Raw genomic sequence first — 27,391 nt, forward strand, 5'->3', positions numbered from 1 at the left:
CAAATTTGTTTGCCAGGCTGGCACCGTATGTTACCATGCTGCTGCAGGTGGCTTGCTAGTCTCACAGACTGAAAGATTTTTAACATGCAGAACACTGCTTTACATGGTATGTAATATCTATATCCAGATACCTCCATATGCTCTCCAAACAAACTTAATTTTTAGAGTACTATAATAATTGCAAGCAAGATGTATTAATTTGAATGTCAGTGATTTTTTTATTGTCATTAATAGGTCTTTGGTAAAAAAACGTATACTTTCAGTCAACATGCATGCATATTATTAATTAATTGTATTATTTATAAAATAATGCAATTGTTTGTTTCCAATCCTTTAAATTCCCTTGACTTGCTCGCTTATAATCTTGGGGCTTACAACCATGGCAAACAAAATAATAATTACTCTCTCTAATATTTACTGGGTATCCCCTCTCGCACTGACCCTGGTGCGAGAGGGGATACCCAGCTGGAGGTGGAATGGCTGAAGGGGTACAGGACTGTAAAATGTTCAACTGTAAAACAGTCCTCCCTTCCAAGACTTAACAATCTTCTACAACTGTTAAACATTGGTACTGCGCGCACCTTTTATACCTTATGTTGTTGCTCTTGAAATTTTAAATGACCCCATGGAGTAATTATTAATTAACTATACATTAAATATATGATCTTTAACTATATTATATGTCTATAATAGCTGTAATGAAAAAGCCATAATACTTTCAGCTATTGGAGTTAAATGTAGGTATTCTGAAGGGGTTCTTAGTTTGTAGAAGGGGTTCTTAGTAACAGATTCCATAACCGATAAAGTAGTAATTCTTTATAGATATGGTGGGCTGTTCGCTCTCAAAATGAAATTTGTCTTTCAGACCTCATCTTTGTTTTATTATAAACATCTGTGAATATTGCTAATACATGGAAAACCAGTCAATATGCACATTGAAATTAAATTGGAAACATTGCTATGGACGCAACTAGGATAAACCTTGGAAGTGATACAATGGAGTTCCGTTTCAGTGTGTTTATAGCAATGAAACTTTGCTACTTCTAGTGTTATTAACACTACACTTTAATATTTAATCATTTATAATCAATAATTGTCTAATTTAGTGCACCACCCCCATTTTAGCTTTAGTTGGGGGAAACTAATGAGCTTATTTAAAGTAAATTAGTCATTGAAGTTAATTCATGAGTCTTGTACCTAAAGTGTGCGGTTCGGTTGTCTTTCTGGGATCGCAGTAAATACTTTTAGGTAAATATCAAAAATAAACGTCCTTAATAATAAAATAAGCATATATTTATTCTAGCATACTTGGCAAATCAAAGACGATATGAAGAGATGGCTTATTAAGAATGGAAGTAGGAAATCAATAAAACAAATTAGAAAAGCATTGACTGGGACATAGAATGAATACTGATTGAGCAGTAATGGAGAGAGTGCAATTGAAGATATACCAAAGGGACCGGGCGATTTAATATAATTTTTAGTTCTTATCTAAAGATTTTACATCTAATATACACCAATAGTGATCAGATGCACGGCAGAAGGATTATTCTGCCGGTTAAACTTGCCTCGTGTTGTACAGCTGCTTGAAGCGATAGCCTGTTCCGTCCCAGGAGGCCGTGGCTTCGGCGGGTGAAGTCCACCGTAGCACAGTCAAAGGTTCGGAGAGATGCGGCTTGGTTTGGGGTCATCCTTAGTCCCGTTAAGGGGGCAGCATGTGGAAGTGGTGCTACGGTGAGGTTGTTGGGACGTCTGTAACGCCGTTGTGATCGGATCCCTGTGATGGATCAGGAGTGGTTTGGTTTGAACTATTGCTTAACGAGCCAGCAATAGTTCAATCAAAATAACTCGCAAGTAGCGTTGTTGGCTGTTCGGCTGAATTTATGAAGTTATTATTAACTCGATAAATCGGGTTGCTGACTTACAAAAATTTAGTGATTGTAAAATTCAAAAGAGGAAAAGTGGACTCGCAGTGTGCTTCGTGGGTCCAAAAGGTTTTAAGGAAACCACAAAAGAAAAAATCTATTCTATTCCCTATCTAAATATCTAATTTACACAAATGTTTCACACACATACTTCTCCATTTGACCGTCAATTAAGTGATTGAACATTGTATAGTAACTAGCTTATGTCCCAAAATTAAATAATTTTTCTGGATTTATGAAAACATCCAGGTATTGCATACTTTTAACAAATCACGCATGATAAGTTAAATGAAAATTAAATTAAAACACAGCACTTATGGTTAACAACAACTTGGCTTAACAAATTAATATTTCTACTGTTAATATAAAGAGTAAGATATTAAAACACAACACTTAATTTGAGGGAAAGAGATATGTAACACATTTGGTTAGTCCGACACTTGTTTTGGAAAGTCTTTATGATCTTCGGCCACTTGGTGGTGGCAGAGATCCATGAAAGAAATATCTTGCGACCAAGGTGTGGAGATCTTCGCTGTCCGTTGGCACAGAACGACGGGGTTTTAATACACTCGGGTAGAAACATTTGTAGCTTAAACATAGTGTTATCAGTTCATAGTGGGGGTCTGTGAGAGTTCACACCTCTGTGTTACTTTGGAGAGAAACAAAGGAAGAGGTGGTGTGTGTGTGTGTGTCTGTGTGTGTCTGTGTGTGTCTGTGTGTGTGTGTGTGTGTGTGAAAATAACAAACAATACGTTGTGTATTATTATTAGTGTGTTTTACAAAGGGGCGGCGAGATTATCAACACAAAGGTTGTGGTGTTCTGTTGTGTCAAAGGGGATTTTCAGTCATTGCGTCTGGAGTTGTGCCTTTTAGGCGTTTATTACAGGTCTGTCAGAATGAGACAGAGGTTTCCACACCTAGTTGTTAATCGGATAATACAGACCCAGTCGAGATGTCCAGGTTGTAACCTTTTTCCTCTTGTCCGCAGGTGAGGATTAAGTCACAGTTCTGTGATCAAATCCAGGTTTATGAATGATTGTTCTCTACATACTGCATCTATGTTGTTCTCTATCGACCAGTGGTATTCAAACTGTGGGGCAGAGGGATTGCAAGGGGGGGCATGAGAAAATACAATACAGTATATTCAGGAGATATATACTGTGTGTGTATACACACACACATATATACTGTATATATATAGTATATGCCTTTGATATATATTTCAAGGCTCAAAATATATTCTAAAGGCCTTCTTTTTTGTTAAGGGGTTGTTATTTTCATTAGTTAATTGAAAATAATTGATTTAGATTATTTGTTTTCTTTATTATAATTTTTTTTTGCATTAGGTCAATCTTTCTGCCCCTGTTAGCCTGTGTGAATAGGCAATACAAGCCGCAAATGAAGGTGACTGCTCAACCTGGTTTGGATTACTATGAACTATATTAGTTTGCATATGACACATTTTTTATTTGTACTTTTTTTTGGGGGAAGCGTCAAGTACTTGGGGAGAGGGGCTCGGCAAAAAAAACTTTGAATACCACTGCTCTAGATTTTCCAGTCAGAAGCAAGTACAACAAGTAAAGAAAATGACATACTATGGTAGAAATCAGTTCTCCATGGGGAGTGGCTCTTAATGGAAAGCAATCAGGAAAACCAGTTGCTCATGACCATGTTCAGCAGTATTTCATAAACCACGTGGAGTCCTCACTCATCAAAACATTCAGCCTAATGATTCAGTCAATCTAATCTTTTTCCATTTGTTCCAGTAAGGCCTAATAATGGCAAGTTTACAGCGAGTTGTAATGGAAGTGAATCTTCATTCACCTTCAAAAACACTTAAAATACCCTGTTTAGGAGAGACATAGATACACTATATTCTTTGTTCATTTGATCTTGATAGCTATATGATACCAGTGTGAATGTACTCAAGATGCATTGAGAATCTTAGAGATTACTGAAACCACATTCAGAGACCATCAGAGAAGCATGAAACCACATTTTTCCAGAAATCACTTCTATAGAATAAGGTTCAAAGAAAAATAATACTATTATACTATATGTACATTATACAATATTATACATGTCACATTTGAGTTTGGCGCCTGGGCTGTGCTCGCTATATCACTTCCCTACAACAAGCATTAGTTTACCTTGGCGGTATTTTTACACATGTCAGTGATGAGCTCAAATTCCCCTTTGGATAAGAAGCTAGAGCCCATAGTGGGACTGCAACATGCAGAGATGAGCAAAGCAGACTGAGCAGGTTGGTTTTACACAGCTTTAATAGGTGCCATGGAACACATTTGGTGCCATGGAAGTCGTGTGACAGAACTTTTTCCGCAGACTACGCGCCACTTGTTTGTGTAGTGTGAACACACGGTACCCGTTACCACATGTGCCCCTTACCACATTCAATTAATGCATTTGTCATCTGTGTAGGGGGAAGTACATATTCATTAAAAAGATACAACTTTAAATAATACTGCTCAACTTAATCAACAATGGTTAATATGTACATCAAAACCAAAAACCAAATACATGACAGCAGCCATTCATAGAAATCACTATCAAGTGATTGTCTCCGCAACTTACTAGGTTGGCAGTCAACAAGCTACTCAATTCTTATGAAGTCATTCAACATTGGCTACAATATTTGATGTGACTATTTAATTCCAAGTAAACTTGATGATTCATATCACAATCAACAGCCAAACATGGCAGCAATGGCCAAAAAAAAAACACCTTACGGTGGAAATACAACCGTGCAGTGATTTGCATATCAAGCAGGGAAACAAAATGGGATAACAAGTGGTCTCTCAGGACGTCATTCAGAGGCATGTTAATTCTAGATGTGTCCGCAATTACATTTCTGAAACAATCAGGATATATCTGAATACAAGAAGCTAGGCCTCACCTGGGTTAAACCAGCTCAGTCTCATGTAGTTGTTGTTGGAATATTAAGTTTAACACAAAAGAATTGTCAATATTTTGATGAATTGTTTAGTTTCACATCGATTTAATGATAGCTGAGAGAATTGATGAGAGTGAACAGTTTGCGCACTCGTCTCGGAAGGGTCAAGGATCTCCATGCCATCTATGACACCTACAACTCCAGGGAAACCATCCGTTTGTATAAATACATTTGGTTTTTGACATTAGGGCAGCAGAAAAATGAATAAATCTTCTTATCACCCTTCTAGCCCTGGTACTGTGATGGGCTGTGATGGCCCTAAATCACCACAGTTGCATGTTCACTGTTGCCCTAAAACATAATTTTACAATAACTTTTGTTTCTGCAGAAAATGCAGGAATCTTCAACGGCTTATCAATATATTAAGAGATTTTGTTTTGTTAATGATCTTATCTGTGCAAAGCATCGACCATAACGGCCATGTGTCAAGCTGTGAATGCCACCTGCAGGGAACTCCTAATTGGCTAGGACAGCTCTGGACCACTCCTAAATGAGACGTGCGATTGGCCCACTACCGGAGCAGCTACAAACCAGCCAGCGAAAGTAACTGTAACTGTAATCATTCCTCCTTTACTGGTTATATGTTTTTTGACCAGTTTTGTACAGTTAGAAATAAATACATCTTTCAATAATTTGAACACTCAAAATGTATTCATGTAAAAATCATTGGATGGGGAGGAGTCGTGGCATTTTACAGAACTGAATGCTTCCATTCACATGATGGATATTGTAGAAAAAAAAGATATCGAATGAAGTACTCTTTTGGTATCGGTATCACTTTAAGGGTGCTGATATCACAATTTTTTGAGAAATAACCGGCCATAGTGTCTTATCTGCTTCCTTTCTACCTCTACTCTGTAGGGAACTGATGAGGGAATCTACGATTTTCAACATATCTTGATCAAAACATGATTTATATAATTAATCCCTTTAATAGGATTTTCAATTTCATTCACTAAATAAAGTCTATGTGTTTGTTTTCATAGGCGTCAATAATGTGATCTCAACTAATGTAGGGTCAAACATAATCCATGGTGTACCTCAATCACTCATAATACCACAGCCCTACAATAATTATATCTAATTCTGGAAACCCAGGCTTCTGGGTGTTGTCCCATAAAATAAATCACATATACATTGATCAGCCACAACATTAAAATCACCTACATAATATTTTGGCGGTCCTCCTTGTGCCGCCAAAACAGTTTTGACCAGTCACAAGACCTCTAAAGGTGTCCTGTGCTATCTGGAACAAAGGCGTTAGCAGCAGAAGATCCTTTTAGTCCTGGAAGTTGCGAGGTGGGGTGCCCATGGATTGGACTTGTTGTTGCAGCACATACCACAGATGCTTGTTCTGATTGAGATCTGGGGAATTTGGAGGCAACACCTTGAACTCTTTGTCATGTTCCTCAAACCATTCCGGAACAATTTTTGCAGTGTGGCAGGGCGCATTATCATACTGAAAGAGGCCACTGCCATCGGGGAATACCTTTGCCATGAATGGGTGTAGTTGGTCTGCAACAATGTTTAGGTTGGTGGTACGTGTCAAAGTAACATCCACATGAATGCCAAGACCCAAGGTTTCCCAGCAGAACATTGCATCCCGCTGGCTCCGTGGCTTGCGTTCTTCCCATAGTGCATCCTGGTTAAATCTCTTCCCCAGGTGAACAACACACACACACACACACACACCCGGCCATCCACATGATGTAAAAGAAAATGTGATTCATCAGACCCGGCCACCTTCCATTGCCCCATGGTCTAGTTCAGTTGTCGGCACTATCGGCAGTGGACAAGGGTTAGCATGGGCACTTTGACCGATCGGCAGCTACGCAGCCTCATGCACAGTGAGCTGCGATGCACTGTGCGTTCTGAAACCTTTCTATCATAGCCAGAGTGAACGTTTTTGGCACTTTGTGCCACAGTTCTTCTGTGGGATCGGACCAGTTGGGCTCGCCTTAGCTCCCCGGGTGCATCAATGAGCCTTGGGCGCCCATGACTCTGTCACCCGTTCACTGGTTGGCCTTCTTTGGACCACTTTTGGTAGGTACTTACCACTGCATACTCGGAACATCCCACAGCACCTGCCGTTTTGGAGGTGCTCTGACCCAGTCATCACAATTTGGCCCTTGTCAAAGTCGCTCAGATCCTTACTCTTGCCCATTTTTCCTGCTTCCAACACATCAACTTCATGAACTGACTGTTCACTTGCTGCCTAATACAGCCCGCCCCTTGTCAGGTGCCATTGTAACGAGATGATCAATGTTATTCACTTCACCTGTCAGTGGTTTTAATGTTGTGGCAGATCTGTAATAACACCGACCATATATCCAGTGTCCTCAACCCCATATGACTTTTGCTCTGTATTGCATCCATTTTTAGAATCCAAACACCAAAAAACAAAAAAGAAAAGTCCAATAAATGCAAAGAGCTTTGGCAGTTTGACTGCACAGAACACGCCCCCCCCCCCCTTTCATGCCATAACCTCAGGCTCCCAGGGTGTTGGTAACCCCAGCGTGAATGCTACACTCCCTTTAGCATTTGAAATGCACTGTTCAACAATTACAGGGCCGTGACGTAGGTGGATAACAACATGCCAATGGCGCAGTGCCATCAAAACAGTTTTTCACATGTACGATTACTCACATGCCCTCAGAGCACTGGTGTGATGAGCTGGTCCGACTTGTTATATGTGAAAAAAATACACAATCACGAAACCTTGGCCATAGAAACGGCAATTTTCTCTGTATCCCAGACATGTTGACACTGATCATGTAGCCACCATTCCAGGAAGGTAACCTCAGTGCCTGGTACCTGTCGAACTGCTGTGCGACAGCAAGGCTGACATATTCAACAGAATTTTGTGTGTGTGTGTGTGTGTGTGTGTGTGTTTGTGTGTGTGTGTGTGTGTGTGTGTGTGTGTGTGTGTGTGTGTGTGTGTGTGTGTGTGTGTGTGTGTGTGTGTGTGTGTGTGTGTGTGTGTGTGTGTGTGTGTGTGTGTGTGTGTGTGTGTGTGTGTGTGTGTGTTAAGTGAAAATAACAAACAATACATGTGTATTTTAATATGGGATTGGATAGAATTTTTCAGATCTTGTTAAAATTTTTGACCACTTAATAAGTGGTGGTCTGAGGTGGGGGTGTTCCAAGTATGATTCAGTAACTATGTGTGAATGTATTTCCCTTCAGGTCCTGCCGCTAGAGAACCAAATGAGGGATCCAAAGCGCTTTCCCATGGCCCTCAACATTGGCATGAGTTTTGTGACCATCCTCTATGTTGCTTTGGCGACCTTGGGCTACCTCCACTTCGGTGACGACATCAAAGGCAGCATCACCCTCAACCTTCCTCACGACGCATGGTAAGCAATGTGCTGGGGACACGTGCATTCTGTCAGGCAGAGGCCAACCAACCAGAAGAAGTTAAAACAAATACTGGACAATGGTATACAAAAAGGGCAAGTATTATTTTTTTTGTGTGAAATGAGTGGCAGCATCCAATTGAGGGCTGGTGGTTTACCGCACATTTTAAAACTCGATGCATCCAAATGCTACAGCCCTATAATTGTTGAATAATGCACTTGAAGGGCTTCAGCTAAGCTTGGGTGCTTACACCTTCACTGTTTATAGAAGCTGACTTTGCCAAGCTGACTTTGGCACAATGATGCTTGGTTGTATAAACAAACAACAAATCGACCCACAAGTGGGATGCCCTTCATGTCCTGCAATCTGCAATGCTAATAACACAAATTATGCACATATAGAAACAAGATGTTCCTCTTTATCTGTCTTATAGACATTCACAGAAAGCAGTTTTTGCCTATCCTACTATGTCCGTTAGAATATTCAGTTTTCTTTTTTTTTTTTTTACTCCCTGCATAGCCTCAAAACACTGTAACCTGACTGACCTCATTCCCTCATTAACCACAATTGTTTGACTATGTCTGGCAGATCTATATCATAGCTCCCAGCATTACCTTTTGCCACAAAGAAAACACTTTATGGTTATGCATGGATCATGCTAATGAACTGTAGGGGAAGCCACTCTGACTGGCTGGGCTAAAAGGAAAGTATTATGTTGGTAACTTTATGTTTGAATGCCTTAGTTATACAGTGAAAATAAATTCAAGACCGGAAACATTAGTAAATGGTCTGGGCAGCGCTGATGGATGTAAAGGTTCACAGAGGGATGGTCATTGGTGGGAGGGAGCGAAAGCCAATCCGTTTCCGTAATGGGAGCAGACGTGCATTGTGTCCATTTGCTGGCTCACCACACTGGTCAAAAGCGTTTATTAAATAGTTGGTTAACTATAGCAGACTTTCCTCTGAGACGGCACGAATCACAGAGAAACTGACACAACCATATTAATCGCTGTATTACTGCTGGCATGTCACAGGGAAACCTGGCTTATCCCAGTCTGGGTGTTGCACTTGTTTTCTTGTTTGAATATAGGTTTAAATCAGGGGTTCTCAACCTTTTGGACCATGACTGTGTTTTTAGGTCCCACAATTCTTTAACCCTCACTAATTTTTTTTTATACACCTTATCAGTCCCACATTGGGGAAATTTTCAATTTCTCTGCATTAACCCATCCTAGTAGCCGACGTATCGTAGAGCAGTGGGCTGCCATATGGAGGCGCCTGGAGAGCAGTTAGGGGGTTAAGTGTCTTGCTCAAGGACACATCAGCACACTACCAAGAGGAGCCGGGGATCAAACTGGCAACCTTCTGCTTACTAGATGACCCGCTCTACCTCCTGAGCTTCATAATTTTATATTTTTATTTTATTTTATATACCTTAATGTTTAGCCAACTTTGAATTGTGAGTATTAAATGGCCTACTATAGTTGTATCATAGAGCATGGAGAGCGCTCCACATGGATTATATAGAAATTATGATATATTTCACACTGATTTCACAACATTTTTTATTAAATAAAATAAAGAATAAATAAATGTATATGTGTGTATAAATATATATATATATATATATGTGTGTGTGTGTATATATATATATATATATATATATATATATATATATATATATATGTGTGTGTGTGTATATATATATATGTGTATATATATATATATATATATATATATATATATGTGTGTGTGTGTATATATATATATATATATATATATATATATATAGATGTGTGTGTGTGTATATATATATATATATACACATATATATATATATATATATATATATGTGTGTGTATATATATATATGTGTATATATATATACAGTGATACTTTGACTCACGAGTTTAATTCGTTCCGTGACAGAGCTCGTAATTTAATTTGCTCTTATAGCAAATCAAATTTTCCCCATTGAAATTAATTGAAATGCCATTAATCCGTTCCAGCCCCCAAAAAACCACCCCAATTTTTTTTGTTACGTGTTTTTAAATAAGAAAAATGTATTTATAAATAACAAATATTGTATAAAAACATAATAAAACACAATAAAAGAGAATGTGTAGATCATTTTTGCCAGATGATAACCTCCGTCATGCTATCTCCTGCGAGCTGCTTCTCCGTCAACCACACCAACAGCAGATTCTCCATCTTTTCATGGACAGCGGTCCGCAGCTTAGACATTATTTTAATGTCCTTGGCTGGAGTAATACCCTTTATCATCTCCTTCTGCTTCAGTATGGTACATATCGTAAAGTACTATGCTCGTACTGCCTCTCCAATTCCATCACACGCACACCTCACTCATGTTTTTCTATTATTTTGCGCTTTAAGTCAATGGACATCATCCACTTCAACTTCTCAGCACTTACTTTTTTCGGACCCATGGTTCGAAAAATATTATTATTATTTTTTTTTTACTTTGTATTTTTAGGGTTATGTGCTCTGACTTTAAAAAATGTAAATAGTATTGGTAAATCTATCATTTATATATAATCTATTTATAATCTATAGATATATAATCTTTATCTATATAATATAGATATCATATCGTTCTTTAAAGTCAGTGTGTATATGTGTGAATATAGATATAAATATTACTATTTATTTATTTATTTTATACTTAAGAAATTATATTTCTCACTGAATCTTATTATTACAACATAGAAATTATGACAGTTGATTTGATATATTTTGCTCTACAAAATTTCCGGGCCGCTACACGGGAGAGGCTGCGGCCTGTGAAGCTGTCCATAGTCCTGCTGATTCAAGGCCATCTGTGGTTCAGTGCAAGTTTTGACCACTTTATCACTATTCCCTATAACTTTTAGTTGTTTTTCGATATCTTTTTGGTTTAATTGAAATTATAGAACCGCTTTTGTCAACATTTCTAATGCCATATTTGTACAAAAACTGATTCACAGTTTCAACAAGTGGCTTTTGGAGTGCAGTTTGAAAACCACTGCGGACTGCTGCACTCCCAATACCTACAGATGACGTAACATAATGATAATTATATTAATAATAATAATAAAATGTCAAAATATTATTTACTGATCACTGGTAAGTCTGGGCCTGACATCCCTTATAAATGTGTTTTAGTTGCACCAGCTCTCTGAAGACGATCACGCAGCAGAGCCTTTTTTTGCCTTTATTTTTTGGTCTTGCGTTGTTACTACCAGGTCTCTAGAGACGGTAATAGTATTACTGTAACTGCGTGTGGTCAGTGCCAGTGTTTGTGAATGGGACTCTTATTTTCAACAAGGCTAATTTGCATAAAAAGGGGCCAATTTTGCACCAAATGCATGCATAATATCTCATTTCAAATATGCGCAAATCGCACCGGTGCACCAATATGCTATTTGTGTGGCAGCACAGTTAGTGATGCCCTTCACTGTTTGTGGATACTTTGTGAATTAGACGCTCGCTTCAACTGTTATTTGCGCTGGTTTTGCGGCCGCAAAGGCCACCCAATCGCTTTGTGAGTACGGACGACCGTGTTTTAAAGAGTCAATCTGAGACGAGTAGTACATTTTCACCGTCCTTTATTTCCCGCTGTTCTAATCATAAACACCTGCCGGATGTGCGTTGCCACGCACAGCGTCAACAAAGTCACAGTGAGCCGTGTCCAGGTGAGGGATAGAAGTAGTGCCACTTTAATTGTCAAAGTTGTTTGGCAGTAATTCGGTTAATCAACTGGCGCAAATGCAATTAAGCTGTGGAGCAAACACTGGGGAGTTTTTCCCTGTGATTGATGACTCTGCAGATTTCATTACTGAATGTGTGCAAAAACGCAATTTAGCGGAATGGAGTGCAACGCAGACACACATGCATACACAAGCACACACACTCACTGGCACTTGACTTAATCGGCAACAAATTTGCGCACGTATGCTTTCTCACAGACGTACACAAACACAAGAAAACGTGCTGCTGGCTTGATGTTCTTTCTCTTTGATCTTCAAGCAAGTACCTATCCAGTTTTTGTAAGGGTGCTTGCTACCCCCTTAAAAGTGACTCAAAAAAACAATACAAGGGCGCTTTGTATTTTCCAAGGGTGAGGCATGAATTCCTCTATCTCTCTCACGCGAGGGGGAAAATTAGACAAAACTGGCCATGACTCTGGGCCAGTATGTACTGTAGCTTAGGGGACTGCAAGATGAGCGGACATGTTACCGGAGGCCAAAGGGATTTTATGTCTTTAGACCCCGTGGTCGTAACCCACCCCATGTCTACTCCCTGCCCCACTTTAGCGAAGAGCAGCCTATAAACCGCCCTTCTACTATAGCTACCAATCACAAGCATTTATTGCCCTTTTTTTCCCTTTCCGCTGCATAACCTGTGTACACATATAGTACATGGATCATATGTGCCAGGCTCCCAACATAACTTGGAGTGGGGATGGAGTCCTATAGCCCTGGAAAAACACAGCTCCATGCATGTGTGAAGCCACCACCCAATTTTCCCACAATGCGGTAATGATGGGTGCTGGAAGATGGCCATTTCCTTCTGACGTAATGGCATTCATCAATGCATTATTTTTTGCCCGTCGTCATGCGATATAAAATGGGGCAGCTCATCCTACATTTGGGACATGCTGACTCCTGTGCTGCTGAACAACTCACATACTCATTGCCTTATTCTCTTAATCATGCTGTTTTCCCACGGATCCCGCCCCACCGCTAGTCTTCCGCCCCCCTTTGCATATTCCATCTGTCTCATTCACAGCTCTTATGTTGTACAATGTGCCTCTTCTTTGCCAAAAGCAGCCATTCAGAGCTATTGTGTTAAACAACTCACGGTATTAGATCGCTTTTTCTGCCTATCTCTATTACTCAGTTCATTGAGCAGCTATTAAATGTTTTCATCCTGGCTCCCCCATTGTGCTTTTTGTCTAGATCTGCTAGCCCCATCCCCACCTCCCTATGCTTGCTGCCTAATAGCGGCCTTTTTTTTAATTAATCTGCATGTCAATGTTTCGCCTGTTTTTATAATTAGGGCCCCTGTTGTCAACAGGATAGAATTCTGCCCATGTCATTAAAACACGTTGAACTCTTCTAATCATCCCCAATAGCTTCCACGATGCGCCCCGGTTGCTAGAGTACAGCTAATCTCTGCTCAGAAGCGGCCTGGCACAACACAAAACAGGCACAGAGCCTCACTGGGCTGATCTATCGTAGCCACTTGATACAGTGACTACTCTCAGGGTGACAAGAGATCTCTCTCTCTCTCTCTCTCTTTCGTATATCATCAGATGGCCAGCTCAGTGTCATGTAGCCACGCTCTCGTCTCCAGTCCTAGGTCAAAAAGGCCAGCTTCTGAGGGTTGGCTGTATAGGGGGCAGCTGGTGATTATGTGCTCGGCAGTCTGTTTAGGTTCGCCGCACTCGCATGACGCACTGTCGGATAGGCCCCACTTCTTTAGAGATGACTTGAAGCGTCCGACGCCAGTACGCAGGTGGTTCAGCGAGGTCCATAGGTGGCGTGGCATGTCTTCTCCTTTTACACCTCCTCCTGGGTCCCGGATGTATTGTTGGATGCGGGAGGGCGCAGCTGTCTCCCACGATTGTCTCCAGGATGCTGCCAGCCAGGCGTCCTTGGACAAGTCATCAGGGATCGACTGTAGCATCTCTTGTGCTGCCTTGTTGTAGGGATGACGAGACTTGAGCCTGCATGGTGGTGCCGGTGTTGTTGTGGGTTTGTGCAGGATGTGCCAGTCGTTCTTCTGGGCTTTTCTTGCCAGGGCGAGGGTAGCTGCTTCCCGTCGGAGACTGGGTGGGGCGATACCAGCTAGGACTGGCAGGTAGGACACAGGGGTGGGTTTCAGACAACCAGTTACTATCCGGAGGGCGCTGTTGATGACAGTATCCACCTTGTTCGCATGTGGACTTCTGCTCCAGGCAGGGGCACAGTATTCCGCTACGGGTAGGACCAGGGCTTGCGTGGATATGCGTAGGGTCTGGGGGGAAGCTCCCCAAGTCGAGCCTGCAAGGCGGCAAGTAAGCGAGACCCTTGCGGTTATCTTGGCCTTCACTTCATCCAGGTGCTGCTTGTAGGACAGCGTCCGGTCCAAGCATACGCCGAGGTACTTGGGGGCTTGCTGGAACTCTAGGCGGATGTTGCCAACATGCACGTCCAGTTCCCTTCTGGCCTCCCGGTTGTAGAGGTGGTAAGCTGCAGACACTGTTTTGCCCATGCTGAGCTGAAGGTGCCACTTCTGGAGGTAGTCTGCCAGGATGCCCATGTCTCGGTTGAGGCCTTCTTCCATAGTCTCCCATGTTGGGCATCGAAGCATGATGGCCAGGTCGTCCGCATAGCCGTACTTCTTGGATGTTGTGTCTGGCAGGTCGTGAATATAGATGTTAAATAACATTGGTGAGAGGACAGAGCCTTGCGGGACACCGTTCTTCAGCCTTCTGAGCCTGCTGGTCTGGCCATCGCTGGTTTGTAGGATGAAGCTATGGTTAGATAGCATCTCCATGATAAATCTCACCATGTGCCGGTCCGGGATTGTTCTCAACAGTTTCAGGTGTAGTCCACGGTGCCACATGGTGTCATAAGGGGCTGTCAGGTCCAGGAATACTACTCCAGCTTTCTCATTATCTTGGAAGCTGTTCTCGATGTCCTGGGTGAGTAGCGTTACCTGGTCCACCGATGACCTGCCTCTGCGGAAGCCGGCTTGTTCGGTTGGGAGTTGAGGGTCCACCACTGGCTCAATGCGGCTGTGGATCAGCCCCTCCAGAATCTTGTATGGGACACAGAGCAGGGATATGGGCCTGTAGGACTTCGGGTCTTCGGCGCGTTTGTTCGGCTTTGGCAAGGCTATGACGGAAGCACGGCGCCAGGTCTTTGGGAGCTTGGACCTCCGGAAGCATGATGAGAAGAATGTGCGTAGCCATTGAGATGTTCTTTCACTTTGGTGCATGACAAACTCTGGGTGGATATTGTCTCAACCTGGTGATTTGCCCAGCTTCAGTTTTTTGATTGCTGCCTTTAGCTCGGCTGCTGTGAAGTCTCCTGAGAGATTAGCATCAGCGCTGGCTGCTCTGGAGAGGGATGATACCTCACACGATGTCAGTCGTGCAAAGTTTTTGTCCGCATCAGGGAAGCGACCATTTTTCAGGAGCTGGGAAGCAATAGCATCTGCAGTCACTGGACACCTACGAGGTGTTGTTTTTCTCCCTGAGAGCAAGTTGATGGTCTGCCACGCCTTCCGGCTGGAGTGCGTGAAGTCGATGGATTCCGCTACTTCCGTCCACCTAGCCCTTCGGGTGTCATCCAGCTTCTGCAGTAGGGTTGTTGCTGTTGCGTCGATTTCTTCCCTGGAGCTCGCCTGCTGGTGTTGGCGCAGCAGGCAGTTGCACTCCTCATCCCAGCCCGGGATATAGTTTTTATTGTAGCCACGTGGGATGTTGTGCTTTGCTGCCCTTAGGAGGACTTCACAGTAGGCACTGTATGCAGCATCCACATCTTCTGCTTCTGGGTCCATGAGACCAGCAGTTCTTCTTTCTATTTCCACCGTAAACGACTGCCAGTTCGCCTTCCTGAAGTTCCATCTCCTGACCGGTTTGCCAGCTACCGGCTGTACTAGGGATGGTACTTTGATGATGGATGGCCGGTGGTGTGAGCGAGGGAACCTGTCCAAGACACGTCTCTCCGGTTTCAGGTCGTTACTGCGGCATATGACGAAGGCCAGATCTGGGTTGGTCTAAGAGTTCCAACGTGCAGAGCAGAAGCTTGGGGGCTCCTTTGGGTCGTACAGCAGTAGTGCCTCAGCGTTAGAGGGCCACTCACTCAGTGCTTCTCCATCCTGTGATGTGTGTTGGTAACCCCAATCCGTATGTTGGCAGTTGAAGTCACCTGCATAGATGGCAGGAACAGTCACGGATGGAAGTGATGATGCAGTCAGCGCTGTTGGTGGGGGCTTATATACATTCACGACAGATGTTTCTTGGATTTTAGTGACCAGCCACTTGATGTTGCAGCCAGGTGGAGATTGGCTGGTGGCCGCCCAGCTCAAACCATCTCGGACGAAGGTTGCCATTCCATGCTTCTTGCTGTGGATGGATCCAGCGAGGGAGAACCCAGGAAGCTTGAGGTTTTCATCTGACGCCCAGTGTGTCTCTTGCAGGAGGACCGCTGCCACTTTGTTGGAATCGGCGAGATGCCTGATGACTTCGAGTTTGGCGATGGTAAGGCCCTCGACATTGAGTTGGTGCACCGACAGACCTTGGTTTTCGACGGTGGGGGTGTCCGCCCGTCCTAAAGAGGATGTTCTCTGCCTTGGTTTTGGCCTTGGCTTGTACCTTGGTCTGCCAGCTGATGATTCTTTGGCGACATTAGTTTCGTGAGTTGGTCTTGCACCATTTCTCACTACTCACAGGAGAGGCCTCGTGAAGGGTGTCGTCTTCTCCCCCAGACACGAGACAAGAGATCGATCTGAGCTATTAAAATTGCCCCATATAGAGTTTGCCAGTTTTTACCCCCAATAGCTTTTCCCAACAGCCTTTTTATTAACGAATACCTCCATTGTAAAAAAACAGTGCAGCCAACAATTGCATTTGAATTTTTAATGTACATCTGAATCAGAGCATTGCACTTTAGTGTATGGGTGAATAGTTAGCAAAGTTGCTTCAAAAGCATGTCACACACCATCGTCTTCAGATTACCCACAACCCACTGGAAAATGTGTCCGATGCTGTGCACGTGCTCTTGTTCCCTGCTACTGTATCCAGATGTTCTTAGTCTCCTATCAGTAGAACCTGAGGTCTTTCTGGTCTGTTTTAATGTTGTGGCAACATTTATGGATTTAATGGCCTTTATGACTATAATAAAGACAATGTAAGGAAGGAATGGCATTTCTACTTTTTAGTTTTTCCTTATTTGTACAGAAAATAACACTGGGTTGACATTTATTCACCACGGCAGTGGCAGTGATCCAGGTGTCAGAGAACATTAAGGCCTCAAGACAAGAATCTTCCAATAGCATACTCCTCTGTCTCATGCTGACAGCTGGCAGTAATGTGCCAAACCGGCGGGGTCTTTTTAAGAATTAAATAATCCAACAAAAAGGCTTGCTGTTCGAATGGGAATTTAAACGATTAATCAGAGTTTGTGTGTACATTAGGGTCAGGCTCGCGATCTGCTCTGTAGGCTCTCGGATACTGCACCACGCGCGCACCTCATTGCAAGGCAAACAACACAAAAGAAAATTCTCCCAGCCGACTCCGACCAATCAGCGCCAGCGGACTGATCGTCTGAGTCGGAATAGTTCGGCCAGTGCCAGACGAAGCCCGCACTGTAACCCGCAGATCATGGCTTACTTAACCACGCCCCCTCATCTGCCACGGTGTACCTAACAAAATTCCCCATTTTACAAATGTCGACCCATATTCTCCATAAGGGGAACAAATTAAAAACCACAAGGAAATAGTCAACTGAAAATCCAATTACTGAATTGTTTCGGTTTGACTTCATTCAATTCAGTTTGATTGTTATCGAAAGGGGGAATATATTTAAAAACAAGTCTATACCTCTCTCTGTCTAATCTTAATTTACTATCTATACAAGCCATTCCCAAACTTTAGAATGCCATGGCACAATTTGAAAATCTGAAAATCTTCTGCGGCCCACCCAAACCTTTAATCACAACGACTATAATAAACGTTAATGACAAGATATAAGATATGATCCGGATCAAAAATAGGTAAATTAAGAATAACACGTAATTGAAATCCCATGGCTTTGTTTTAATATTTCTTATTTAAAATATTGGAATATTGGTAATTTCAAACTTAATAACAAAGTTGAAAATTAAAAAGTTTTTATTTATTTAATTTAAATGACCTCTCGCGGCCCACTTACAGTACCGTGGGCCGTGGTCCAGAATTTGGAAAACGCTGCTCTATACTTTTCTTTTTCTGACTTCAGACGCAACATGGTCACATACACACATTCTCTGGTGACTCTGCTATTGTTAGGATGTATCAGTTAAGGACGAGAGGAGAGGAGAGGACTAGTGTACAGTTCTGTTGAGGGGCGCAAGCTCAATATCAGTAAGACAAAGCAGATGGTGGTGGGCCTAAATGGAGTACAGCCCCCTGTCTCCATCCAGGGAGAGGGTGTAGAGGACGTGGTTTAGAACTAGTATCTAAGTGTCTTTGGGTACATTTAGACAACAAACTGGACTTGACTGGTTATGTAGAAGCACTTTACAAGCACGGCCAGGGCCGACATTATTTTGTGAGGAGGCTGCAGTCGTTTTAAGTGCGCAGGACTCTGGTAAACATCTTTTGCAAGTAATGGCCAGTGCAGTGTGCTGGGGCAGCAGCATCAAGGCTGTAAGTGCAAAGAGGCTGAACAAGCTTATAAAGGAAACTAGTTCTGTCCTCTATGTCACCCTGGACTCTGGGGAGGAGGATCTTGTAGGAGGATGTGGGACAAACTCATGGCCATCCTGGACATGCAAGACAGGGAGATGTTACAAAACTAAGATAACACTGTATTAATCCTCAGGGGAAATTCAGATGTTGAAGTCAAGAAAGAGATAAAAAGATGAATTAAAATAAAAATACAATATGTGTACACATCTATAAATATAAGTTGACAGGGAGTAGCACTATGCTAATTAGTGAGCCCAATACGGTAGCAATTACACTAGAGTAAGTATATACAGTAGGAGCCATTTCGAGAGGGCAGCTGGAACATGACAGGAGCCAGGCAGATCCGTGATTGGGGCATGGCTGACCCATGCAGAGTCCCTGTCGGGTCTTTGCTCGGATCTTGCCTGTAATTATATCCCCCTCGATGGCGCCTGGGAAAGCCCCCAAGCTGCACTTGCAGAAAAGCAGTTACAATGCTTTATCTGTCTACCTGGGGAAGCAGTAGTTTAAATCGTAAAGCAACAGGATGATCTTGCGTTTGTTAAATGAAAAATTTTGGAATTGAGCATATGTTCTGTCCAGCTAATAGAATCAATATATACATCTCTGATTTTAAAGAAGGATTGGTTTGAAGGAATGAAAGAATCTGCGTTTTTTTTTTTTACTCTAGATATACTTAATTGAATGAAACTAATGAAGACACTATGCGTAACCGTGTGTAACAGGTGTTTTAATTAACATAAGATAAATGTGAAATATGGCAACAAATGTAATCACAACACTGAATGTATGGCAAAACTGGCCATATCGTGTATTTTCTGCACCACAGGAACTTTTGCATAGTTCTAAGGACTTTTTGGAGGAACCTTCCCTTTTATAGTGTCTGCACTGCAGGAACTATTGTAGGAACGATCGTAGTTCTTAAAACTCAGTTATTAGCAACTTATTTTGCTCCTACCCCCAGAACAGGGACTAAACAGCACAAGAGAAACCTTCAGTGATGTGAGTGCCGGTGATGGGTTCAGACCTAAGACCACGGCCCCTTGGACTGATTCGCCCGGTTGTGTTGCATCGCTCTGGGTGCGGACCAGCCCACATACACTTAGCGGTAATAAAAAAACCATGACAGATAAAATAAATAAAAATAGTTTTTTTATTGTTGATGTATTTATTTCATTTTACAATGTTCATTGAATGAAAGCTTATGCTTTGTGAAAGTGGGAACAAGCTTTTAAATTATATGTTGTTTATCTAATATGAGTGAAGATTCAGCAACTGGATCGATTATTTCTCGTCTCAAATTTGTTCAGAAACAAATTTTAGTGCACTGGTAAGGTGAAATCAATAAAAGTTAAGGAGTAAATACAACACGGAACTTGTGATACATATATATAAATGTGTGTGTATATGTATATATGTATGTATATTTATATATGTATGTATATGTATGTATATTTTATATATATATATATTCCTGACTTTATATATATATATATATATATTAACAACCTACCTGTTTAACTGTTCACCTGTTCAGACTTATGACCAGGTCTCTGACCAGTCTGTACTGTACGCTGCTTACAATACCGCGGCGTCTCAGCGTCAAGCATCTCATCGCGCATCACCGTTCTCTGTCTCAGTCTCGTTCCCGCAGTGTCAGTATTTACTACACTAGCGTTCGCAACCGAAGTGAAGTAGCCTCTTCCAGGCCGCTGACAACTAAATTGCAGCAAAGTTACAGCCAGTTTCCAGCCAACCACCATGCACTTCCCAGCTGGATGCTATTCGCCTTCCTTCTCATGTGTCCTGACAGGGCGTGTTTCATTTAGACTGTAAACACGCCCATTTTTTCAATTGCAGTGTGTCACCATGAAATGTCGGTAACTTAAAAAAAAACCCATCACATTCAAGGGAGAGATTTCAGATTTTCACCCCTAACCCTGACTCATTACCTGAGATATTGTCCTTGGAACCCTGACCAGGGATCATCTTTCAAAGTTCAATTGTTTTTTGTCATATGAATGGGAATCTTGAACCTTGATTAATGATTTATTTTAATCTACAAGTTGCACAGCTGTTCAATTTAAAAATGGGAGCTGTTTTTTAATTGACATTTTTAAAATGACAAAGTTTAATAGCTTTGTAATGAGATCACTGCAACTAGGTTTTTGTAATTATAGTTTCAAGTTTATTGTCAAATACTTGATAACAATGCAAGCATCATTACCAGTAATGACATTCTTCGTCTCAGAGCCAAATCAACTTCACAAAATATGTAAGATAAGGGCATAGTATTGATTAAAATAAAACAGTATTTAAAAACAGAATTTAAAGAGTATTCAAACAGTTATTTTTTAACTAAAATTTGAAATCGAAAATAGAAAGAAATAGTGAAGTACAAGTAATATAAAAGTATTTATCTAAAATAAAGACAAAATAAAATGCAGACAATAATGTCAATGAGTCAACGTGATAGTGCACATCTTAAATATCTGTGGGTCACAACAATGCAGTGTCCTACTGAATGGAAAAATAGACACTGTGTTGTAAGACAAACACTGCAATATACTACTAAGGTACTATGAGGTAAGGCAAAACAGGTATGCAATACTTGATAAATTAAAGTGACTAGATTAAAAGTTTTACCAGCCTTTTTTTTAGGTGGCCAAGTGTGTAGATTTATAGGGTTTAATATTCGGCCTTTTGATTTCAAAATGAGGGTTTTTGAAGTATCTAATTGTTATGTAACTTAAAATAATTGTGAAATATCACAACAAATTTCTGCATTTGAGTCAGAGAAACGGCCCAACATCACCACCCTTTACCCCCCCATTCTAATAGACTGATTTTCCGAATTCCAAATAACAGCAATGGCACAATAAAATGTGAGAAATCAATCAATAGAAGTCGATCGAATAAAATCAACATCAGGGATATAATTATAATTTGTACAAACGTTAAAGAGACTAAACAGTATATGGGTTCTTCTGAGCACTCAGATTGTTTTATATACATTGTTTTCAAGATTCAAGATTCAAGATTTTTTATTTGTCACATACATATACATACTTTCATACATATATGCAGTGAAATGTAATGCAACGCACCCGGTGATAGCACACAATATGTCCTAGGAAAAAATAAAAAATAAAATAAAAAGTAGAAAATTCCTTTCTAATAGACCGACTAACTGACTCCTAAAACGTAATACAGTAAGTGGAATACTTATAGAATAAGATAAAAATATATAGAATAAAATACAATAAAAATAAATTGAAATAAAATGGAATAGATAGAAGGAATATGTCTATGTATATACAGATATGTGCATTTAAAGTGGCATGTGAATTAAAGTGGCATGTGAATGTGAATAGTGTGAGGTAGTGTTTGGGATAATACAGCACAGTATACAACAGTACGGCGCAGCAATACGGCATCATGAACAACCCTGAACAGTGACACAGTATGCGGTACAGTATGCTACATACAGTACAGTAGGTAGTGGAGCCTAGTGCATGGCTCAGTTAGGACCCCTGGTGAGGTCAGCGTTGACAGTTCTAATGGCTTGCGGGAAAAAACTCCGTCTCAGTCTCTCTGTTCTCGCTGCATGACTGCGGAGGCGCTTGCCTGACCGCAGCTGCTGAAACAGTCCGTTGTTGGGGTGATGAGGATCCTTCATGATCCTACGGGCTCTGCTACTAAACCTCCTGGTGTATAGCTCCTGCAAGGGGGGGAGGGTAGTTCCAGTGGTACGTTCAGCTGAACGCACCACCCTCTGCAGGGCCCGCCTGTCCTGGGCAGTACAGTTCCCAAACCAGGCAGTGATGTTGCCTGTCAGGATGCTCTCCACTGCTCCACAGTAGAAGGACTTGAGGATCCTCCCCAGACCCGGAATTTCCCCAGCTGCCTGAGGTGGTTTTGCTGCCTGAGGTGGTTTTGCTGTTGATACAGTTTAAACTTCAAAGTTTACTTCATGGATTAGTTGCCAACTATTAAATATGATAGTAAACTGGATATTTGATTCCCCCTCTACAGAGCGGAATTTTCACCTCTCAGTGAGAAAGGGTGGATTGCTCCATTTGAGTGTGGAAATTTTCATCAATGGGTCTGTGTTTGCATATGTATGGATTAGGTGTTGGGGTTTACAGACCTGTTGAGTGACTGACAATGACTGGCGATTAAGACATGGCCCAAGACCCTGTCTGCAGTCTGCTTCAGAGTCACTCAAAAATGTGTACTGCGGTTATTACAGACAAGTACTGTATCCTTGTGTAAAAGTTGTCGACTGGAAGGCTATGATACAAATTATTATATAAAAAAAACAACAGAAGGTAGGAAGCAATAGGTAAAACATGTGATAAACATTAAAGTGTGATGCAGCAGTACAGATAAAATTGTCTCATACAATCAATAGTCATAATGTACAGATGGTCAATTACACTTGTGTGTGTGCATTAGTTGTCGTTATGAAAAGCGACAGGGATCGATAGATACTAATAATATACTTCAATTAAGTATTTCCATAGAGTAGTAGTAATAACTTATAAGGTGCGCACACTCTACACTGTAGGACAAAAAAACCCTGCTCCAATTCTCAGACTAAGGTTCACCTCTCGTTGAAAACAACAAGGGGTTGAAGATAGCATGATTGTATTCATGAATTTATCAATTTACAGTCAAGCAGCGAAAATGTACATTACGCTTAACCCACATACTGTACACATGCTGTGTGACGGGTATCAGTAGTTCATCCTTGGACTTTCCCCTTACCCTGGTCTTAATCTCATTAGGCCTTTATTTGTTTGTTTTGACCACACCCCCGGCATTTATTAGAGGCCCGGTTTTTATTTGAGTAACTGTTTATATTTGAGGAAATTTGGCAACTCAAATACATGAATTACCTTATCTTCGAAAGCTTACACTGCTATTATGTACATTCTCACCTCAATGCTTACCCTGCTTTTTGTTGTTGTTTTCATGTCATTTATTGTCTCAAGCTCATTCAATCATCACAGAGAACACAGAGGAATGTTTTTCTGAAAGTTTTGTGTTAATTTTATACAAGCACAGTATGGAACCAGATGAGAATGGCACACTACTATTTTATATATACTGTGTGTGTGTGTGTGTGTGTGTATGTATATATGTATATACATGTATAAATATATACTAAATATATATATATATATCTTAAGATGTTACACATACAAATATATACATATTTATATACATATATACAGTATGTATACACATGTATTTATATACTATATATATATATATATATATATATATATATATATATATATATATATATATATATATATATATATATATATATATATATATATATATGAGTGGGAATATATATATATATATATATATATATATATATATATATATATATATATATATATATATATGTCAGAATATATATCATCTGGGACCTCATCATACTACGCAACGTTTTTTTCGCACATGAGGGGTCTTTCAGAGGGGCACTAGGACCTGGGGAGCTCCCCGAGCACCTGGCACTGGTGACGTAAATGAGATGTCATCCAGCGGAGTTTCAGCACTAATCCGTGTTGTGTTTGCTCCGTAACTTTATTTCACCTTATCAAGCCACTGAAATTTGTTTCTGAACAAATTTGAGGTGAGAAATAAGCCATCCAGTTGCTGAATCTTCGCTCATATTAGATTTACAAGATATAATTTAAAACTTTGAGATTTTCTGTTTCATTCAATTCACTTCATAAAATTTAATAAATACATAGACAATAAAAATACAATTTTAATTTTATTATTTGTCCCATCACCGGCACATCCATCACTGAAGGTTCAGTCCCTGTCCTGGAGCAGGAGCTGAATGAGTTGCTCAAAGATGCTTCTAAGAACTGCGAGCGTCCCTACAGTAATGCTTGCAGAGCGGACACAATGAAAGGGACTGTTCTTCCAAAAGTCTTTAGAACGATGAAAACGTTACTGCTGCGCGAAAACGTACAATATGGCGAGTTTTGCGATACATTTAGTATTGCGATTAAATTTGTTGCAATATTTCACATTTATTTTTGGTAAATTATAACACCTGTTATACACTATTACACACAGTATTTTCATTAGTTTCATTCAATGAAATACGTCTACAAATAATAAAAACACAGATTCATTCATTCTTTCAAAGCATTCGTTCTTTAAAATCTGAAATGTACATATTGAGTGTATTGAGTGTACGCGAGTTGCTTTAGGCTTTGAACCACTGATCCACCCAGTGGAGAGATAAAGCATTGCAACTGCTTTTCCACATAATACAGCTTGGGGGCGTTACCAGGCGCAGGCGCGAAATTACATCATCGAGGGGGATATAATTACAGCCAAGATCCGAGTGATCCTGTCACGGTTCTTGCATGGCTCAGCCATGCCCCAATGAGTGATCTGCCTGTGCTCTGTCATGCTCCAGCTGTCCTCTCCAAGTGGCTCATACTGTATACACAAACACACCCACACACACACACACACACACACACACACACACACACACACACACATATATATATATATATACACCTCTCACAAAAAGTTAGGGATATTTGGCTTTCTGGTGAAATTTATGGAAAATGTAAAAAGTTCACGCGACAGTGATATTATATCATGAAAGTAGGGCATTTAAGTAGAAGCATGCAATGGTGATTTCCTCATCTCAAACAATTTATTGAAAACAAAAGCCAAAAACAGTGGTGGGTATATCACAACAAGAAATGTCAATGTCTCAATAACTAGTCATGTGCCCTTGAGCATCAATTACAGCTTGACAACGACATATCATGCTGTTCACAAGTCGACTTATTGTCTGCTGAGGCATGGCACCCCACTGTTCTTGAAGGGCGGCCCTCAGGTCATTGAGGTTCTGGGGCACAGAGTTACGAGCCTCTACACGGCGACTCAGCTGATCTCATAGATTTTCTATGGGATTCAGGTCTAGAGAAACTGCAGGCCACTCCATTTGAGGTACCCAAGGCTCCCGCAGCCATTCCTTAATGATGCCGCCTCGATGAGCTGGAGCATTGTCGTCCATGAAGATGATATTAGGCCTGTGTTGTTCATGCAGGGGCACAATGACTGGATTAATGATGTTTTTCAGGTAGTATGGGCTTGTCACTGTACCATTCACAAAGTGTAGGGCGGTTCTATATTGACTAGACCGACCTGCCCACACTGTAACACCACCACCACCAAAGGCTCGTTTGGTGACAAAAGTGGCTGATGCATAGCGCTCTCCTTGACGTCTCCAACATTGTTGGCGGCCATCATTTCTGCTCAACGTGAATCGACTTTCATTAGAGAACAGCACTGAGGCCACTGGTCCCTCGTCCAGCGTAAGTGCTCCCTGGCCCATGCAAGACGATGATGCCTGTGCCTGGCGGTGTGGTCAGGTACCCTTGCAGGTCGTCTAGCACGTAGACCACGCCAATGTAAATGGTTTCGAATGGTCTGACGTGACACTTGGGTGCCTCTCACCTCCCTTAAATGTGCCTGGAGTTGAGTGCCATTCATCATCCGGTTCCGCAGGGCAGTGTTCACAATGAAGCGGTCATCAGTGTGGGATGTGGCCAAAGGACGTCCACTTCTATGCCTTTCTGTGACTCTTCCAGTCTCTGTATCTCTGTTGCAACCTGCTGATGACACTCTGTGACACTCTAAGCTCAGTGGCCACTTCCCTCTGAGAACATCCTGTTTGAAGCCTCGCAATGTCGAGGTACTGTTGATCAATTGTTAGGTGTCGTCTTGGTCTCATGATGTCAAAATGTGAACAGCATGATGAAGAGGACTGTTTAAATACCAATTCTAATTGAACCAAGAAATGTATTGTTCGATTCATGGATCAAACACCTGTTGTTAATTTTTCCGTTCAGCGAACAGCAAATTGTGCAAAAAGTACTGAAACATTCAACAGTTGGACATGTGCATTCAAAAGTTTAATTAAGTTCACCTGTAAAGATTATAGTGCATTTTAGGTTTATCCTGAAATTTCACCCGAAAGCCGACTATCCCTCACTTTTTGTGAGTAGTGTGTGTATATATATATATATATATATATATATATACAAAGCTTTCAAAAAAACATTCCTCTGTGTTCTCTGTGACGATTACATGACCATGAGACAATGAATGACATAAAACAACAAAAAATAGCAGGGTTAGCACATGTATGTACATAATAGCAGTGTAAGGTTTAGAGTATTTAGTAATTCATATATTTGACTATATTTCCTCATATAAAAAACAGTTACTTAAATTAAAACTGGGCCTCTAATAAATGCTGGGGGTGTGGTCAACACAACAAATAAAGGTCTATATCCTAAAATTAAGACCAGGGTTAGGGGGAAATCCAAGGATAATCGACTGATGCCTGTTATACAGCATGTGTACAGCATGCCTGTTAAGCATAATGTTCATTTCCGACGCTTCACTGTAAATTGATGATCATGAATACAATCATACTATCTTCAACACTTTGTTGTCTTCATCTCATTGTGTGAAAGGTAAACCTAACTCACAGAATTGGAGCGTTTTTTTTTTGTCCTACAGTGTGTCGTGTGTGCACCTTATAAGTTATTATTACTGATTACTACTACTACTCTATGGAAATACTAATTTGAAGTATATTATCAGTATCTATCGATCCCCGTTGCTTTTCAGAAT

General features: G+C 41.0%; 1 protein-coding gene across 1 annotated transcript in view; it reads left to right on the forward strand.

Moving 5' to 3' along the window:
• slc36a4 (solute carrier family 36 member 4) overlaps positions 1-27,391 on the forward strand; it is a gene marked incomplete at its 3' end in the record, with an annotated part of 230,883 nt that overhangs the window by 51,794 nt on the left and 151,698 nt on the right. Inside the window, exon 9 of the mRNA XM_080006768.1 lies at positions 8,083-8,252. Coding sequence (XP_079862894.1) covers positions 8,083-8,252 — 170 coding nt within the window. The remainder of the gene's footprint in view (positions 1-8,082; positions 8,253-27,391) is intronic.

This window comes from Zeus faber (assembly GCF_960531495.2).
Source record: "Zeus faber genome assembly, chromosome: 9".
Taxonomy (NCBI): Eukaryota; Metazoa; Chordata; class Actinopteri; order Zeiformes; family Zeidae; genus Zeus; species Zeus faber.